Source organism: Oenanthe melanoleuca, chromosome 7 (genome assembly GCF_029582105.1).
Source record: "Oenanthe melanoleuca isolate GR-GAL-2019-014 chromosome 7, OMel1.0, whole genome shotgun sequence".
NCBI classification, from domain to species: domain Eukaryota; kingdom Metazoa; phylum Chordata; class Aves; order Passeriformes; family Muscicapidae; genus Oenanthe; species Oenanthe melanoleuca.
In genome coordinates, this window is record NC_079341.1 from 30,540,629 (window position 1) to 30,559,945 (window position 19,317).

A 19,317-nucleotide genomic window follows, 5' to 3' on the forward strand; every position below is an offset into this window, starting at 1 on the left:
CCCCTCTTCTTTCTTCATCTACATATGTGTTTTCTGAGAGATCTGCTTTCCACCAGGAGTAGGACTGGTGGTCAGCTGGTAGCTGTGATCCAAGCTGCCACCTCCCAGTACGCTGGTGCTTACCTGCTGGAGCTGGGCAGGTCTCTTCAAAATCCCAGCCTTTGGATCTCCAGATCACCTTTCAGGTTCACATGTAATTTTTGGTACCCATCTTGGAATGCAACACTTCAATGATTTAAACCTGGTTTGAATTCCATTCTGTGAACTGCATATCACATTTTGCATGTGTGCTAATACACTGCTGGAGAGAGTTCTTGTTTTCAGTCCTTCAGACCTGATGGAAACACAAGGCATAGTTGGGTAGTGGGATTATTTTTCTTCATACTCTTACTTCTGCTTTGAGGGCTAAAGCAGAAAAACACAAACCAAAGGTGATTTTGAACATGGATTTTTTTCCAGGGTGCAAGCTGTAGTCTGAGGCACAATTTAGTGAAAATTCCTGGGTATCATAGTTAGAGAGGTTCCTAAATCCTTGTGGTTTTTCTAGTTTACTGCAGTTTGCTCATATCCATGGGGAAGTCCCCTTTCAATTCCTTCTGCTGCTAATCCTGGACATGGAGTTAATGATTTGCATTTCTTCCATGTAATATAACATCAAACCAGCTTCTTTCAATTCTATGCAAATACTCAGAAATTTCACAAAACTAGTGGTGTTGTCTGAAATGTAAATCACCAAAAGTTCAGACTTATTTAGTCATCTTAATATATCCCTAAGAAACTGAAATGCTAATGATAGTCAGCACTTTGTCCCTGAATTATCTGTTGGTGGATTGGCCTGATTTTGGGCAAATTTTGGCTCAGTTCTTTTTTCTTCTTCTGTCATCTTAAACTGGGATTAGTCTTTTAATGACTTGTTGGAAAAGACATACATGCCGGTGTATGAGAGGAATCAAATACAGTGCACTTTGCTGAAGTCAGACAAGACCATGTGTTGATTGATGTGTGAAATGTGTAGCAATGTCACTGAGGCTGTGGGTACCTAACACCCAACATTGGAGACTGCCTTTGGAAACCACCACATCCAAAGCCACCTGTACCTACTCCATTTCACTAACCAGGCTGGCAAGGCACTCATCTTGTGACCACAGATTCTGCAACCCCTTCAAAGGGATTCTGTCACTGAGGAAATGCTAAACAAAAAATAGGAGTTGAGAAAGTCACCTTCCCAATAGGAGCTGTTCTCTCACATCAAATTCTCAAAGGGGTTTGTGGAGTTACAAATTCACTGCCTGCCTTCATACTGCCTAGTAAATTTAGAGATACACTTTCTTTCACCAGATACTGCACTGGATTTTTTTGTTTGTGTATTCTCTCTTGGGCTGACTTAAGAGCAGCATTGTACCATGGATAGAAGTACACTGAACAGTGTGTTCACCTGAAGTGCAAAGAAAGTTGTTTTAGCTTCCCTGTGGATGGGCTGCACCTGCCCTTTGGCATTTCCAAAATGAAGATTATCCCAAGTGCTCAGAGTACCCTTCAGCTCTGCCCACTGTAACTCTTTGAAAGCATAAAGGTCTTTCTGAAATTTTGGATGTGGAGAGCTGCTGGCAGCAGCTTTGATTCATTTTGGAAGATGCTCAGACTACTCCAGTGCTACAGATGTTTGCCAGGTTCTTAAAACTCTGCCTGAAGTTCTTGCTCTATTACAGAGTCAAGTGCTGCAATCTTGCCTTGCATTCAGTTTCAGTGTGTGTCTGAGGAAGAGTCACTGGAACAGATAACTCAAAGCTTCTATAAAGCAAGTATTCTTCAAATTAAGTTTGTTTGGGGTTGTTTTTTTCCATCCTAAACCTAGCCATTTACACCTCAGAGCAGTTCAGAACATCAGCTTTTCTTTAGTATCTGGAATCATGTAGCACCTAAATTTTGAACTTTTAAACTGCTGTGCAGCTTAAGGAGCTGGCTACTTATCCTCCAGGCAGTGCTGTGACTAATGTCATTCCAAACCAAGCAGGGAACACTTGACTTCTCAGGTGGACATGGTTTCCTGAGCAAGATCAAAGACTGTCTAATGCACTTGATTTGCATTGGATTCAGTACCAGGAACAGGAGGCACAGCTGGTCTTATTCAAAAATATGACAGTACAAAGATAAATATAGTGTGTTCTGAATAATAGCTTAGCATTTATATCACTCATCCAAAAAATGGTCTGTCTTCAAATCTGCAGTTGCTGCTTCCCAGAAGTCGTCTTTAACTGCTAATCTGTCTGGTATCACATCCTTCCTATTAAATCATTTACATGACAGTACAACAGTAGGTTGCTATGGAGAGAATAAGCTGGAGGAAGAACTGATGGTAACCCAGTGAGGAAGGCAGTGCTGGAAATGGGGAAGAGGAGTCCTGGTTCCTTTGTCAGAGCCACCTTTAGTGTTTGGTCCTAAATGATCAAATGAACAACTTAAAGAGCAGGATCCAAATGAACATCATTGCCTTCCTTCACCTTGCTCAAAATTAGGGCTTGTTGTATGCAGATCTTCTGTACCTAAACAAATACAAAGCTGAAGTATTCATATATTTCTGATGTGTTGTCATCTAGGCCCACTTTAGTCATATCACAATCTTTTCTCCTGTTGTTGCTAAAGATCAATAAGAAAAATGAGAGCCAGACCAACTGCAGACACTGATATTACTTTGAATCTATTCCTTAAGTGTTTATTTGTGATGAGAATTATTGTAATTTATTTTAAGACTACAGGGAATATTTCTAAAAGCAGAAAAGAACTGTATTTGTTTCTCAGTCAGTGAGGCGTGCAGTGAACTGTCCTTGGCAGCCCTGAAAAATCTGCAATTCCTTTAGAATGCCTTGTGGTGCAATGTGAAATACATCAAGTCAGAGAAGGGGCACTTACAGTAGTCCTTGAAATGTCATATCTTAATTTAGATCAGTTCTAATGCTAGGAATAATGCAAAATTTCTACTATGAAAACAAGAAAAAAATGCAGAGAGAGTTTGTGACTGTGCATGATTTGTAATATGGAGCTTGCAACTCTTTTCTGTCACAACTTGTAGTTGTAAAAGTTAGGATTGATAATTGATACAATTTGTGATGTGGTTACAGAGTTAAAGACCACTGAAGAATCTGATGCTTTCAAAGGAGGTTGATAAGTCACTGCTTTCAAATGTTGTATTAAGCACATTGAGTAGTTAAGTCATAGCATTCAAAATGCTTTTTTTTGTAATTTGTCTGAGGAGCCTAAGATTCATACATTTCTTCTCTTTAATGAGGTTAGGGCGGCTATTAATTTATTTTCATGTGATTGGCCTTCTGGGCAATCATATGGTGTGATCTTAAGCCTCTAATCTGTAATGCTGCAGGCTTCTGCAGCATGATTAAGCTAAAATTGTGTTTTGACAGGTCTGTGATTGGAGGAACCATAAGAGCAACTCTGGCTTTCAATTCTCTGAGAGTTGTGAGCTTAATCAGTAGTGATGGGGTGTCTCAGCCAGCTGATAAATTTTTGCATTTCCCCCTTTTCACAGTTCAGTCATGTTTCAGTTTTCATGGGTTTGCCTTCAACAGTGAGATTTCTCCTTCCCCAGAGCAAGTGGTCTAATTTCTTAAGGTCCATAAATAATAAGGATTCTACACAACAAGCAACATCCCTGGGGACAGCTCAGGAGCTCTCAGTGACTTGCATCCATTTGCTATTTCTTCACTGACTACTCCCTGTTGTACTTTATTTTCTAGTAGAAGTATTGCATTTGCATTGATCATGTTTCTCTAAGAATCACAGCTGTTGATGCTTGTGAATATTGTTACTTATGTTATAATTACCTTATTTATAGCCTTCAAACATGGTGCCTTTGACTCTATGATGACTCTTACTTTTTTGGTCTTCATTGCTACAAGGTAGAACTTTGATCCTTTGATTTAGCAGGCTTTGTCTTTATTTAAGATATTCTAGGGAGATGGAAATGTTCCAAAATACATATTTTTGTAAGGTATAGAAGCATAAAAAACTTCTTGAAAACATTTTAGAACGGCTCACAGAAATTGTATTTTGAGCATTTAACAGCTGACCTTTGCCTTGATCTTCCCTTTTCATTACCATGAATGAATATCTAAATGTGACTTTTGCTTGCAAATTTTCTGGGTTAAAAGTGCATTGAATTACAAAAAGCAATCTTATCTTTTCCTGCAAAAAAAGCAGTTTTATCTTGAAATGATCACCTTATTATCAGCTGATGCCTTATTTAAGCCATCATAGGTTAACATAAAGGTGTAATATAAAGGCAGTGAGTGGAGGCTTTGTTCAAGCAGCTGAAAAGAAAGTAACATTATTTATTTTCATGTGATTGTTTTACAGGTTGAAAATTGGTGTCCTCGTTTACCTTGGAGAGCAAAAAATCCTAATGAAGAAACTGATCAGAAAACAGTGGTAAGAACAACCATGTTCTTAATAAGGACAAACATGAGCAATAATTCAGTAATTATTGCTCATTATTTCTTGCAAAATATCCTGGAGTCCTGTGCCACATAAATGCTAAAAAGTTTAGAATTTACAATTTTTACTCCTCAATTCTTTAAAGCTGAAAGGAATCCTCCCTGACATGTGTAGCTCATGTATTCAGTCATTGTATTGTGCTCTTACTCATAGATTTTCATTACAAACATTTTTGTTTTTAAATTTATGAAATGAACACAGATACTGAGAAAAACTACAAACCCACAGTCTGCTCACTAGTGTTAAGTATGTGTGAATATGTTCATTTTTATTGTCCCAAAAATCTGGGCCTTTATTACAAAACTGCCTTAATGGAAAAGGCTTATATCCGTTTCAGGTTTATAGTAACATTTTGATTACTCCTAATTTTTTTCCCATTAAATACTATACAGCACACAGAGTTGTTTCTAAATTATTACAGCCTAATTATGTAGCAATTAGGTATTTTAAGATAATTTAAGGTAATTACTGGGCTGCATAGGAGCATTACCGACATAATATGGATATAGATTGTCTCATTTTGTAAAACCAATTGATCTTAGAACAGTCTAGTATTTCCTTTAAAATTTATACCCTAGTAATGTTTCTTCCTTTCTGATATAATTGGAGATTTCCTTGTGTTTGGAAGATTGATGATTTATATATGATATAAATCTTGAGCCTGCTGTTCTGTATTATGATTTAGACATAACTTTACCTCATTTTCAAGCACACGAACAAAACCATGTTTTGTATTGCAGAAATAAATGCATTGTGAAACATTGCAAATGTATTCTGGGCTATCAAATACCACTAATAAAAATAACAGTAATTTATGTAGCTTAGAAGTGTCTGTTTAAGTATATCTTTAATATTTGAACTAAAATCTTCATGTGCTAGGAGTGTATCTTTTTTCCTAGTTCTTTTTTTAAAAAGAGGATTATTCAGCACAGAGCTCATATTTGAGCAGCTTTTTAACTTCTAAGTATGCTGAAGAATAACTAATGTTTGGGGTGTTTCTTAATGCTTTGCTTGAAGGCTGAAATTCGTATCAACTTTGATAATCTCTACAAAATGATGTCAAGGCACGAGGAATTCAGGTGGATGATGTTGCGCATCAGACGAATGGCTGATACCTGGATTGAAGCAATCAAATCACTGGCAGAAAAACAAAATTTGGAGAAAAGGAAACGAAAAAAGGTAAATGAGAACACTTTTATTCCTGCCACTTGCTGTTATATATGCTCTTTCAAACAACTTGTTCCAGGTGTAGCTTCAGAGTGGAAATAGAAAATGTGTCTAAAAGGCTCCTGTTTATACCCTTTTTAAAAAGTATTTTGCTGTTTGAAATTCTGTTGCAATGGGTGCTTGCTTTACAGAGAGTTTTACATGTTTTGCATGAGTCAGTCTTGGAGTAAGTTTTCTGACCTCTGTAGTTTTGGATAAAATACAGGCTATGTAGACTAAATAGGGAATATGTTCTAAAGGGAGAAATTGTGAATTTACTGCAAGCTGATAACACTGGAGTGGTTTATGTAGTCATGGGAAACAACAATTGTACATCTTTGTTGTCCAAAATTGAGACTCTAAATGGGACATCTTGGGTGTGGATTTAAGTTGACTTAAAGTTGACCAGAACTTTAGATTGGATCTGTTTAGACCTCCTGTAATGAGTCCAGTTTTAAAGCCATGAGATATTTGAAATGAAAAGGTGTTATTCATTTGATTTAATTTATTTTTTAATTACCTCAGCCATTTAAGATAAAGCCAAATGTTGTAAACACAGCAACAGGTTTCCTTTCCTGCCTTGTTATTCCTGGGGCCAGTCCTAGTGGCAGCAACCCCACGGATGTTCATATTTCTACCCCTCTTAAGCCTGGCTGGCTCAGCTCCTTGCTGGAGATTCTCAGTCCTTGCATCCATTATAAAATTAAATTATTTGGGGGGAAGTATTGGCTTGTTTTCACTGTTTTTTTTGTTTTTTTGGGTTTTTTTTTTTGGCCATAGTTGGAATTGAATAGAAAGAAAAACTGCTGTAATGTATAACACTTACATGTTTAATAGCAAATGTCAAACATATGACTTTCCTTTCCAGATCCTTGTTCATTTGGGGCTTTTGACAAAAGAATCTGGATTCAAGATTGCAGAAAATGCGTTTAGCGGTGGCCCACTTGGTGAATTAGTCCAGTGGAGTGATTTAATTACATCTCTCTACTTACTGGGCCATGACATCAGGATTTCAGCTTCACTGGCAGAGCTCAAGGAGTAAGGAGATTACTTTCACTTTTGAAACTAGAATTAGAAGAAAAGAATTGTAAACTCTTGAAGCTTCTATTAACAGTATATAATTTCTTGAAGCATAAAATGAAAGTGATAATTCACTAAACAGAGGATAAGATTATTTTCCTGAGCTAAGTATATGTGCCATGGAAAGGATAATGTGTTTTCATTGTAGCTTCAGGCTCCTGGGACTTCATAAATGAATGTTGTAAAATTCCAGCTAAGCAGCTTAGTCTTTAACATTCCAGGTGCTTTAATCAGCTGCAGTGGGAAATGTTACAGATTAGCCTAATTCTGTGTCCTCTGCTTCAGTTTCTGCTGTTCTTCACTCAGTATCTCATTTTATGATAAAGGTTTAAGTTCTTTAAACATCTTACTTTTGATGTAGTTAATTACTTGGTTAGGTCAAATTGCTCCTCACTCTTCATTGTCCTGCTTTGCCAACGAGTTCAGCACCAGACATAAAACATCTGTTTGAAGCTTGAGCACATGTGCTTTTTTTGCAGTTTTCTTTTTTAAATTACATGACAGCATTGTTTTATAGAGAGCTCTTATGCTATAAAGCTGTCAATAGAAGTCAGAAATTATTTTTAATCATTTCAAAGGACACTGTTTTTAAGCATTTCAAACATATTGTTCTTTTGCTTAAGCTAGATGAGATTTTTACTGAAAATTAGTGTTTTACATTTAATAAATGTTAAGAATCTCTAGCATTTTAGTGTTCTTACATGGTTCATGATTTCAAAACAGTAAAAGAGTAAAACTTTTTTGGAAACTGGAATTATTGGAATAAATAATATCACAGCATCAATTCAAGGTATTTGGAAAGTAATGCTTTTTCATATTGCTTCTTTTTTTGTTCAGGATTATGAAGAAAGTTGTAGGTAACAGATCTGGCTGCCCAACCCAGGGGGATAAAATTGTAGAACTCATTTACATTGATATTGTGGGATTGACTCAGTTTAAGAAAACCCTTGGTCCATCCTGGGTTCATTACCAGTAAGTATAACACTCACTTGCCCTCTAAACTGCTTTGTTAAGGAGCTTTTATTGAATAACACATGTAAAAATACTGAGAGAAATCCATTCACATTAATTTATTTAAAAGTGAAAATGTCCTTTTATGTTGTCCTTAGCTTTTAGGATTAAAGAGGCTATTACTTCTTCTTTGCATGTCCTATTATCCACCCAGCAAGCTTAAGATTCTTGGATTCAAGCATTTTTTATTTTAAAAATCTTAATTTCTCTCCTTTCTTTACCCACACTTCCCCCTTCCCATTTTTTTCTGTAAATTAATAGAGCTGAGAAATTATTACATTTTATTGTTTAGTTTGGAATACCAGAGGCATGTTTTGCTTGTTGGTGTTTGTAACCACACTGAACCAATGATTGTGGAGATTTATCTATTCTAATTATATTGCCCAACAACTGCAGTGCAATTTTTGTTCCATTCTTTAAGATATTGGACAGAGAGCTGTCTTCATGGGCAGACCTGAAGAATAAACTGCAGTTATTGCTGCTTTTGAAATCTATAAACATCCTTCCATTAGAAATGGAAGATGAGGGTCACAAGAAATGACTTTGTGCACCTTTTTTAGTGTTTGCAGTTTTAGAACCTCTTTTCTTTTTGTCAGTGGTTTTAAATGATTAAGCCTCCCATGCATTGTACTAATACATGTCATCATGAAATAAACCCAAATCTAAATTACTGATGTTGATTTTTCTATACGTGCTCAAATTAGCTGTGTTTCATCATCCAAAAAAATCCAGTGAACCTTGAAGGAAGGTATTGGAAGGTGTTCACAGTGGAAAAACTGTTTTCTTTCAGCCTCAGGATTTTCTAGAGCATTGGATCTTTCCAATGTAATTTTAAATGAGAGTACTGTGACCAGCATTGCAGATTAGATTACTCTTAATCTCTTTTTGAAGCAGGGGAGTAAATGGATATTCTAGTTTTTAGGAGCCTGTTAATAAAGATAATCCCATTTTCCACCAAGCAACAGTTGCTTGTCTGTCTGCCAGATGTAATTGTCACTAAGAGATCACATGTAGCACTGTGGTCAGGATATGAAACCCTTCTTATACATTTTAAATGTTTCTTCCTGTCTGCTTGCAATTACCTGTCTGGTATATCCTGTAACAAAGTTATGGAAATATATATTGAGGTTATAGATTAGCTATTCAATTTTTCTTTCTTCATAGAATCATTACATCTTGAATTATCAATCTGTTTTTCATTGATTACTATTTTGTGGTAATGGCTGGTGTTTTCTTGTTTAGGAGAGCAGAATTACATTTAACTCCAAGTACCTTAGGTTTTGTAGAATTTTTTGAGACTTTTGGGGGAGAAAAAGATGTCTTAATGCCTGTCTTCTACAGCACTGGATTTCATGAACTGGAAGGAAGTCTCATCTAGTCTATAGCCAGATTGAGAATAGATCAGGGTGCATTTGTCCTTCGTGAGAGATTTTTGCCTCCTCTTTTACTGAAGACTGAGAAAGATGCCCCAACATGTTGTTTTATAGAGTTAAGCTTTTCTTTAAAGTGTTTTTCTTGGCTTGGTTTCTTGCTAACTGCCCATTACTGCTTATTCTAATAAGGTTCTGGAGAATAAATTACTTCTTTCTCTTCTCTGCCAGCCCCTAGGATGTCTTCTATACTGCTTTCCCTTCAATTTGTTTTTTTGAAATATATACATTTAGGGGTTTAAATCATTACCTACAATTCATCTTTTCTATACCTTTCATGAAGCTTGTTGGATTTGTTGTAAATCTCTCTAATTACATGATGCTTTTTCTCAAGTTCAGTGTACAAAAGAGGATCCAGAGTCTAGCAGAAGCTACAGAATTGATGAAAGCAGGAGAATTAATTTGTAGCTTCATACATGCTGTCTCCTATTTCAGGATCTTCTTCCAATCATTGTTTTTTCTCCTAGCATCAGGAGTTATCTCATAAATTTTGTCATTAAAGTGTTTTGAAGTTAAAACCACTAAGAGTGCTATAACAGCATAGGCCTCCGTTTCCATTTAATTCCAATAAAATAAACATTATCACAAATAAAGCTGCTTTTTAGCCCTTGTTCTTTACAAACTTTGCTTTTTTTCTCAGTCGTGTTTAATGTCAGTAGGAATAACTGCTTGTCTTGAAAGTGTTTTTCAGTAGATGTGTGCAGGTCAGCTCAGTCTGGTTTATACAGACCAGACTCAGATAAAAATGAATTAAAATGTTTTTATTCACTTCAGATCACAATAGAGTGGCAGAATAAGCCTCTGCCTTCAGAACAGCACTTGGTAAGAGTGCTTTATATAATCTTTCTGGGTGAACTTGAGCCTTGAGGACATTTTTGGTAGTTGCAAATCAGGTTTCTGGAACTGCAAGCTCGAAAGAATGACCCTGCTGCTTTGGGAGTGAGTTTTTCTGAAAGATTCCTCTGTACAGCTGAGAGCACTAGTTCCTTTTGCTAGTATGTGCTTTATCTGTGGGGAAATTGGTGCTGCAAATAGCCAGGAACACAGCAAAACACATCTCATTTTGGAGTGCACCTAATTTCCAAGCAGAACAATGCCTGAACGTGCTGGAGTTTTCACTTCTGGGGTGTGGATATTTGAATGCAGTTTGCTTGCAAATTGCAACATTCAAATTAATTGCTTAATATAGTTTGAGAAGTGTAGTCTTTCTTAGCACCCTAATCCTCCATCCAGCACATAAAAATCTGGTATTTTTTCATTTTTCCACAGTCTCTCTAGCAGTGACTCATTCCCATATGCCAGCAATCCAACTGGCTGTTTTTTCTTGAAATAAATTAACGTGACAGCTATCCTGAGAAATGAGCAACATTCCTGCTTTGTACGTGTTCTCCAGAATCCATCTTTTTTAGGAGGGTTATTTTCTGTCCTAAGATTTTAAATGCAAATACTGAGTGGCCTGATGGGGTGGGAGAAGGATACTAAAAATGTGTATAAATACTTCCACTTGGTCAACTCTGTTAAGATTATGCTTCTGCCCAATACTTAAGGGGGGAAAAAAAGCTCCCTTTAAATAATTCTGGGTTAATTTTGTCTGATTTTTTTCTTATAAGCCCTGAAATTGTCACTTCTAATGTGCAAGACAAAAAAAGACTAATATAGATGTTTCTAAAGCAATTTACTACCTACCAGGCCTCTTTTTAATTAGGCAGAGAATAGACTTAGTCTGACACCAATTTCAGGGCATGCTGCAATTCTCTGCAGCTTCACTGCTAAAGCTAGGTGACATTTTAGGAAGAAAGAGTGGGAAAACTGGAATTAAAGGTATACCAAATTAGCATTTTAATTTAAAATATATCCCTGAGTTATAAAAAATATATACTGTTTTGTAATTTTCAAAATCAATTATTTCCCTTCAGAAATGCTAATGCATTGTATGCAAAAATAAAATTTAAAAAAAAGGCATTTAAATTATAAAGTGAAACAAATAGAGGTTATGGTACTAGGGTCAACAATCAAGGCATTCCTACATATATTAAAATATCAGTTCAGCAAAATTGATATTAATTACATTCATTTCTAAATTTTAAATCTTTACCAGCTCTTATCTGCTGCATTTCAGGGATTAGTTTCACCACTTGAAACTTTGATTTGTCATACCAACAGACTTGCACTTTTTGCTGTCATCTTTTCTTCTGACTTAGTTTATGCCAAATCATATAATTTTTTTTTTTTATTTTCCTGCTTTCTGGTTTAGATTTCTGTTGCATCACATTGCCTGTCCTGATTCAGAGACCCTGTATGTACTGGACATGGTTCCTCATATCCCAGTAACCATTAGTCCTACTTCTCTTACATCTAAATACAGGAAAAATAGACAACACAGCAATGTAGGGCTCCTTACACACATCTCTTGACAAACTCCAGTAATGTTGCAGTTTTTCAGTAGCTCTCTCCTATTTTTCATTCTCCTGTACTCAAGAACCTGGCCAAAAGCTGTATGTTTGAGAGGAATTTTGTTTTAAGACCTGCCAAGAAAGGAGAGGGCTTTTATTACTGAATGATTCATCAGTGCAGAACTTGTTTTGGTCCTGCTGGAGTATTTTGTGTGATGCAGAGATAATTGCCACTGTTGTAAAATATTTTCATTGGGAACAGTTGACATAAAACACTGCACAGAAACTGATCTGTCAGCTTTGTTGTTTGGTGAATCATAATGTGCTGTATATTTTGACTTTTTTGTTTGAAATATCTCTGTGAAGGTTTAAAAAAAAACCACATAATTTTGTACAATTTGTATTTTGAAATACAAAGGTAGCATTTCGTAGAAGAGTTTAAAAGTTGCTGGGTTGGTTGTTTTTTTTCTTTTTCTAATTCACAAATTATTGAATACTTTAGAGAAAGGAGCAACTTATAAGTAACATGTGAATTTATTTTGGGGACTAAAATCTTTTATTTTTAAAGCTGACAAGTGGTTGGAGATAAGTGCTTTCACCTTGTCTGGGCTAAATTCTTTCACACTTAAAAACCAGAATCAGGTTTTTTACTGAATAGAATGTACATATGCACTTGGAGCATGGGAAATGTTGAAAACTGAAAAGTAGCCATTTTTAATAGTAACTTTTGCAGCTACCTTCCTTCTCTGCTGCCCATGAGGTTGTGTCCCTTCCTTAGCACATGTGATACAATGTGCAGTGATAAGAGTTCATGTGTTTGTAACACAATTGCACATGATGTTTATTTCCTGTGTGAGTATTTTCTGCAATTTTGTTTGTAGAGGACTGAAGAGTGATAGAATCAGCAGCTCTGGAGCCCTGTCATGCACTTCAGAGGCAGTGGTCAGCATGTCCAAGTCATACCAAAGATTTGGCAGGCTGCATTTTGGAAACATAACTTCTAGAATTCCTATCCTATAGCATGTACTGTCTTCATACTGGCACCTTTTCTGCCTGTCATGCACTATGGCCCTTTCTTTTTGAAGAAATTAATAGGATTTTAAATAAAGGGTGAGCATCCAGTGCCAGGATTTCTCTCTGTTGTGTGCTGGTTGATGCAGGTAATTGGCTTTTATATTGTTTCTTTAAAGGTCTGTGACAAAATGTTTTATAAACAAATAAATGAGCTGACTGCAAGAACTCAGCATATTAAACCATATTCAGTGCTTTTCCAGTAGGTCTAAAAGTCAGAACCTGGAGACCCAATACAATTTTCTAAAGACAATGTCCTCCTGCTCTGATCTTCTTGGCATGTGGCCTCTGGCTGCTGCATTTGGTTTGTGGTGATGGTTGAGAACTTAAAGAAAACACCTGGAAAATTCTCTCTTCTTCTGCCTAAATTCTACTCCAGAGCCCTAGGAAATGCAGGTGACCACTGTGGCATTCCCATAATTCTACTTGGATTTTAAAGCATAACTTCATTCTGTAAGGACAAAATAAGCTCCAGGGTTGTTATTTGAATATCTGATATATCCTTGAATTTGCTGTTTATAACATCTTTGTGAATGTGGTATGAACAGAAATGTTTGAAATTTGAAGGTACCTTCAGTTCATATGTTCTCCACAGCTGCAAAGACAGAACACATTTTAATTATCATAATTATGTATATATATATACACACATTCTTGTATGTACATATGTAGAAGTTCCTACAGTAAATTTGTTTTTCTCTTTTAGGTGTATGCTAAGAGTTTTGGATTCCTTTGGGACTGAGCCAGAGTTTAACCATGCCCATTATGCCCAGTCTAAAGGCCACAAGACACCTTGGGGAAAGTGGAACCTCAATCCACAGCAGTTTTATACGATGTTCCGTAAGTACCTCTGTGCTTATAAATAATTTAGAGCTTTTAAAAGCAATGCTGCCATTGAGAAGAGTTTTTACATTATGAAGGACAAATTCACAGTTTAATAAAATGCAACTGCAAAATGAGAAGAATTGTGTCAGTGTCTGTAGGCTGTGCAAAGCTCTGTTGTGATTCCATCCAGCAGTGAGAAAATAAAAATATTGAGCTAATATAAATAGTGGTAGGGAGCTTTATGTTGGATACCTGTGGAAAGTGGTGCTTGGCTTTTCCCTCAAGTATCAGGGAGTTTGGTTTTGTTACTTTTGCTTTCTCTAATATTACTATGAAGCAATAGACTAGTACTTGCTGGGTTACATTTTTATAAATTGCATTTAGTGGTGTTGAGCTGAAGTTTGGAACTATGTTAGCTATAGAGTTGTATTTCTGCTTTTGTTCCTCAACAACTCAGCAGCATCATCCCTTCACTGTTTCTTTGTATCCAGAGTTTAAAAATGACCACTCAGCAAAATTTTTTTGTCTCTACTTTTATATGGGCTTGTAAAAATTTTTACCTAGTTTGCTTTCATTTTGTGAGTATTTATCCTCAGATGAACTAACATTTATTCACTAGCACTGTACAAAGTTACTATAAAATAAGTAGTAGGTTTCAGCACTGCTGTAGATCTTTCAAGCATTGATAAACATCTTTTGAAGTGACCCCAGCCAAACCTAAAAAAGAAACAGAGCAGGTGCAAAAAAAGGTATAACTTCTCTATAAATTGGGTCAGATTAAATGACTAGTGTGACCTGGTCTACACCTATTCTTTGACTTTGTAGCAGTGGGTTCCAGAATCAAAGGATCTCTCTCAGCTGTTGTAGCAGTAATTGAGGTGTGTTATCTCTGAAAGGTCACTGCTGCAGCCTGGAGAGCAAGGGAGGCTCAGGGCAGTGCCCTTTGCTGTGTGCAGAGACTGCTCAGCCCAAATCTGTAAGGAAACATTTCATGGTGACCAGCACACCTCCAGAATTTCTGCTGGTTCCTGTCTGACATTGAGACCAGGGCTCTGTTCTCCCTCATCAGCTTTCATCAGCAATCTTTCAAACTTTCCTGCTTTTCACAGCAGAATTATACATGCTGCTGTCAGGTTGACACGCTTTTGATTTCAGTTGCCCTGTAAAATTCTTGAGTGAGGCATATTTTGTCTGTCAACATTTGCTGTGCAAGTTTTTCCAGAGAAATATAAGTGAAGGTTGTTCAAGAGATAAAAGGCTGCATTCACAGTTGTTGGGAAGCAAGTAACAAAACATGTGGTGCTGAAATGTGACTTGGAAGTGATTGCAGAGTTTGTGTCTGAGTATTAGTAAGCAGAGCTTGTTCTGGATCCACATTTGCTAATATTAATTGGTTTATGTCCTAAATGGAAAAGGGATGCTTTGTTTAAGTTGTCCAGCTGTTGGGAAATTCAGATGTGAGGTCCTGTTCAAGAAAGCATCAAGGGGGATGATGCACTCAATGAAAACAGCTGGATGAACACTGGTGGTGCAGCTGTGTGCTCTGTGTGTGCACTACTCAGTCCCACTCCATGAAGTGCAGAAGAAAGTAAATCCTTTCTCTAGGGGTTTCTGTTGTGGCAGTCCAGACTGCCACTGGTACAGTCTCTTGTGCAGAGAAAATTGCTTCATAATGAATTTTCCGAAGAGTATGACTGTATTGGAATTTTAGTAAATGACCATTTCCCATTTTTACTGCTGGAAATGACTGCAGGTCTTCCTCTGCAGGAAAAGTGGTAAAGAGATTGCAGGCAAACTAATTCTGAAGCATGAGTGATTCCAGTGCTGTGGATTATTCAAGGGTTTTTTTTGGTTTTTTTGGTACTAGGTGCAGAAGAGCCAATGTGTTTTGTGATATTTAAAGTTGATATTTGTTGCTTTGTTCTCTGCTGCAGGGATAGCACCATCTTTATGGGGTTGTGATTAAAAGTGCATATTATGCATCAATAAAGATTTAATGGCAGATTGGAACCCTGGACAGCTTCCCAAGATCCCCAGACTCTATTATGTTTTGAGAACTCTGATTATAAGGGCAGAAAATTATCCAGAGAAACAAGCAAGCCATATTCAAACCTGTGGCATATTACCAAGTGCTTGGCTGTTCTCTGAGTTTTCCAGAAGCATGAGAGCTTTTCCCCCTTTTTATGTTTTCCTTGTTTTTAATTCAAATACCTTCATGCAAAATAACAGCACTGGTACTTCTGAAAGTGCGTGGTCTTGCTTAAAAATCCATCTGAGTGCTGCTTCCTGTCCATGATATTTGAGACACTGAATTCCACCAGTTCTAAGTGCTAACATTAACAAAGGTTTATTTTTCTTTTGAGTGTGTACTGCCTTGACTCTCCTTTGAATGCAGTCTCTCATCCAAAAATATGAAAGAGTGGAAAAATGCCTCTTTTCAGACATATTTAAAATGTGCTGTTGGCTGTGTAAAATTCTAAAAAGTCCTTGGGTCTAAGTGGGTGCCTGGCTGTTGCTGAGGCATTTTTTTTGTGAAATAGAATAATTGTCATTTGAAAGACTAAGTGTAATGGTAGAGTGATGTGTATGGTTTCTCTGTTCTCCTGCATTATCCACTTGGCTTATTTTCAGGAACAAAAATGCAAAACCTCATAATTGCAATAGAATAATTCTTTTTTTTTTTTTTTTTTTTTTAATAACTTTACTGGAGATTTAGCATTGCATATATCGAAAGTGCCTGGGGTATTGTCTTTGGATTAAGGGGCTTTTTGTTTTGTTTAGTGTTCTTAAGCTTTTCAAAATGCCATTAATTGTCAGCTTGTGTGCCAGAATTTAACAGGAGGCCTAGAGAGGAGATCCTGATGTTTATTGCAGCCTTTTTCCATGTGCACTTGTGAGGCTATGGCACTTTTTAGAGGAAAAAATCCCCCATGTGTTGGAGTAGTTTTTATATAGTAGGGATGGAGTTTTACCTCAAGCACTGAATGTTGGAGTCCATCACTGGAATTAAACACCCAGTCTCCAAAAAAAAAACCCCAAACAATCCAAAACAAAACCTCTTGCTTTTAATAATTCTAAATATCTGTGTCTTTATAGGGGGGAGAACAGTGACCAGCACTGCTGGATGTCACTGCTAGAAAAAAGACCAACGGGGATAAAAATATATAGAAAACTTTGGGTAAATTGTGTATCCTTTGCACACACTTTTTTGCCTGGATTGGATTGAAAAAGTTTTGCCAACTTCACTTGCCACCTTTAAATATTTTATGATCACTATGTCTGGGTGAATTAGGCAATGCAATTTGTATTCTGATTTGCACAGTGTGACTAGGAAAACCAATAATTACTATGGGTATGTGATACACAGTGAGCTGGGTGGTTGGTGTTGGTAATTCCAGTATAGGAGGTGAACCCAAGAATTTTGCTAAAATTTATTTATGCCATTGAGCAACATCCAACTTTGCTAACAAGCATAAATCCAGGGGGTTTTCAATTTGTTAGTATTGTATCTCTGAGATTTGTCAAGCTGGATTTCTTTTTCTTTTGTCTCTTCTAATAATAAAATAAAGCTTAGCACACAGACAAAAAATATCATTACCATTGGACTCAGTCCAGCTGCAGAGTTTTTATTATCAGAAACAAAACAAAAAATAGCTGCTTACTCCAGTAGGCATATGGAGCAGGACTTAAAATTAATAAAAACTATTTTGGATAATAAAGCAAGCAGATGTATCTTTCAGTACTAATAAGAAGGAGGTGATCAGTTGCATAATATGTTCCTTGTAGCTTTTTTTCTGACAACATTCACTCTAATCTATTATAAACCAATATTTTCAAAGGTGCTGAATCTGCTCTGTTTCTTACAGCTCACACTCCAGATAACAGCTTCCTTGGATTTGTGGTAGAGCAGCATCTGAATTCCAGTGACATTAAGCACATTAATGACATCAAAAGGCAGAATCAATCTCTTGTTTATGGCAAAGTAGATAATTTCTGGAAGGTGAGTTTTTTATACTCATATGCTTGAGCAAATTTATGTTGGTCGATATAATAAAGCATAATTTGAAATTTGAAAGTGTCCCATCTGTCTAAACCCATTAAGTTCTTCTTCTGGAAATAAATGTATTTGAATAATTAAACTGAACATTTTGAAGTCTTTCTGTTAAAGAAACTACTGCCTAGATTAATGTGGATCCTTTGCTGTTTCTGTACACCTTTCTGATAGAAAAAAATATATAGTCTTAATGTCACAATAATTTTGGAAAATGCAGAAGGCTGGCAAACATAATGGAAAATTTAAGGTGTGAACTTTCATCAGTCATAAGAAAACCTGTCTTTCAATTACTTCACTTCTTATATCTACAATGAAAAACATGCTGCATTTTGAGATGAAACTTCTGCTTCACTAAAGGCTCTAAAAGTATGGAGTCTCATTTTATCTCCCTGTAATAATATCAGAGTTTTGTTTCTTTAATATTGCCATTATTGTATTTTCTCTCATCTGCAGATGAGACCAGCAGAATAACAACAGCAAGGTTTGGTCATATTTTCACTAAATTAAAGTATATTGTGTTATTCAGTCACAGTGGTTTGTTTTTTCCACCCACTGTCCTTTTCTGTGGCTCTTCTTCCAGGCTGGCACACCTGGGAATGTGTCTCATGCAGTTTTCAAAGAGATTGCTTACTAGTAACTGGGTTTCTTCCAAGTTACCTTCAGCTCTGTGTGCCTAAATACCCTGCCTGCCCATATCTTCCATGTGCCTTCCCTCCTGCCTGAAAACAACCTTATTTTTAACCCCTTTTATTTTAAAGGGGTTTTTCACAATGTAACAGTGTGAGACCACCTGGGTCTCACATTTCCATTCCTTTTCTCTTTATTGGTGTGAGAATATTGGTCTTGCACAGTTTTCCAAACCACAGAAGCAACATTCATTCTGACAATTAAGATTATACAGAATAAATTCTCTAAAGATGATAGCTACATACAAGTAAATGATCCATCTGTGAGACAAAACAAAACTAAAATTTGATAGAAACAGTAGAATGTTTGCAGTGGTAGCAGAACAGGTAGGGCTGGGTGCTTCTTGGCTACTGTGCTGAGAAAAATATGTAGTAAATACATGAAAGTATTTATATCTTCTGTTTGGCTCACAGTATAGAAGGACTTTGTGTGTCCCTGTGTGCAGTCTTTCCTGTCTGCAGAGTGCTGGAGCAGAGCTAGAATCCTTTCTTCAAGTCTTTTCAAGCTTAGGCTCTTGTACTTTTACTTGTAACTCTATTTGTACTTTTACTAGTGACTGCTCTCATTATCAGTCTCTCAAGAACAGCAGCATGCAATAATCATCTAAACTTCCTGACCTGATTTGCAGTGCACATCAGCAGGACATGCTGAATACTAGTTGGATTTAAGGAACAAGACAGCTCCTTAGTCTCTAGGGTGTTTTTCACTGACATCTATATTTTTCTCAGTTTATTCAATCTGTATGGATTGAGAAATATGTATGGATATTTTATATGCCCAGAGGGGAGATTTGTAGTTAGTCTCAGATACTGTATGACACACAGGGTATTCATGGACTGATTAAGACACAAAGCATGACTTTTTGGGTGGGAACATCTAGTCTTGATTTTTAAACAGCACACAATGGAAACGCCCACTGTTTCCTCTGGTGAAGCCCTCCAATAATTGCCTTGTCCCTTAAGACTTTGCATTATTTCTAGTGCAGATTTCCATGTGATTGTTTGAGTCTTAGTAGCAGTTATAAACTTTCTCAACTGGACTGATAATGTTTCTA

General features: G+C 36.5%; 1 protein-coding gene across 1 annotated transcript in view; it reads left to right on the plus strand.

Moving 5' to 3' along the window:
- The window catches only part of MGAT5 (alpha-1,6-mannosylglycoprotein 6-beta-N-acetylglucosaminyltransferase), a 113,523-nt gene that overhangs the window by 63,619 nt on the left and 30,587 nt on the right, over positions 1–19,317 (plus strand). Inside the window, exons 6-11 of the mRNA XM_056495990.1 lie at positions 4,369–4,440; positions 5,524–5,685; positions 6,581–6,750; positions 7,630–7,764; positions 13,404–13,537; positions 17,389–17,522. Coding sequence (XP_056351965.1) covers positions 4,369–4,440; positions 5,524–5,685; positions 6,581–6,750; positions 7,630–7,764; positions 13,404–13,537; positions 17,389–17,522 — 807 coding nt within the window. The remainder of the gene's footprint in view (positions 1–4,368; positions 4,441–5,523; positions 5,686–6,580; positions 6,751–7,629; positions 7,765–13,403; positions 13,538–17,388; positions 17,523–19,317) is intronic.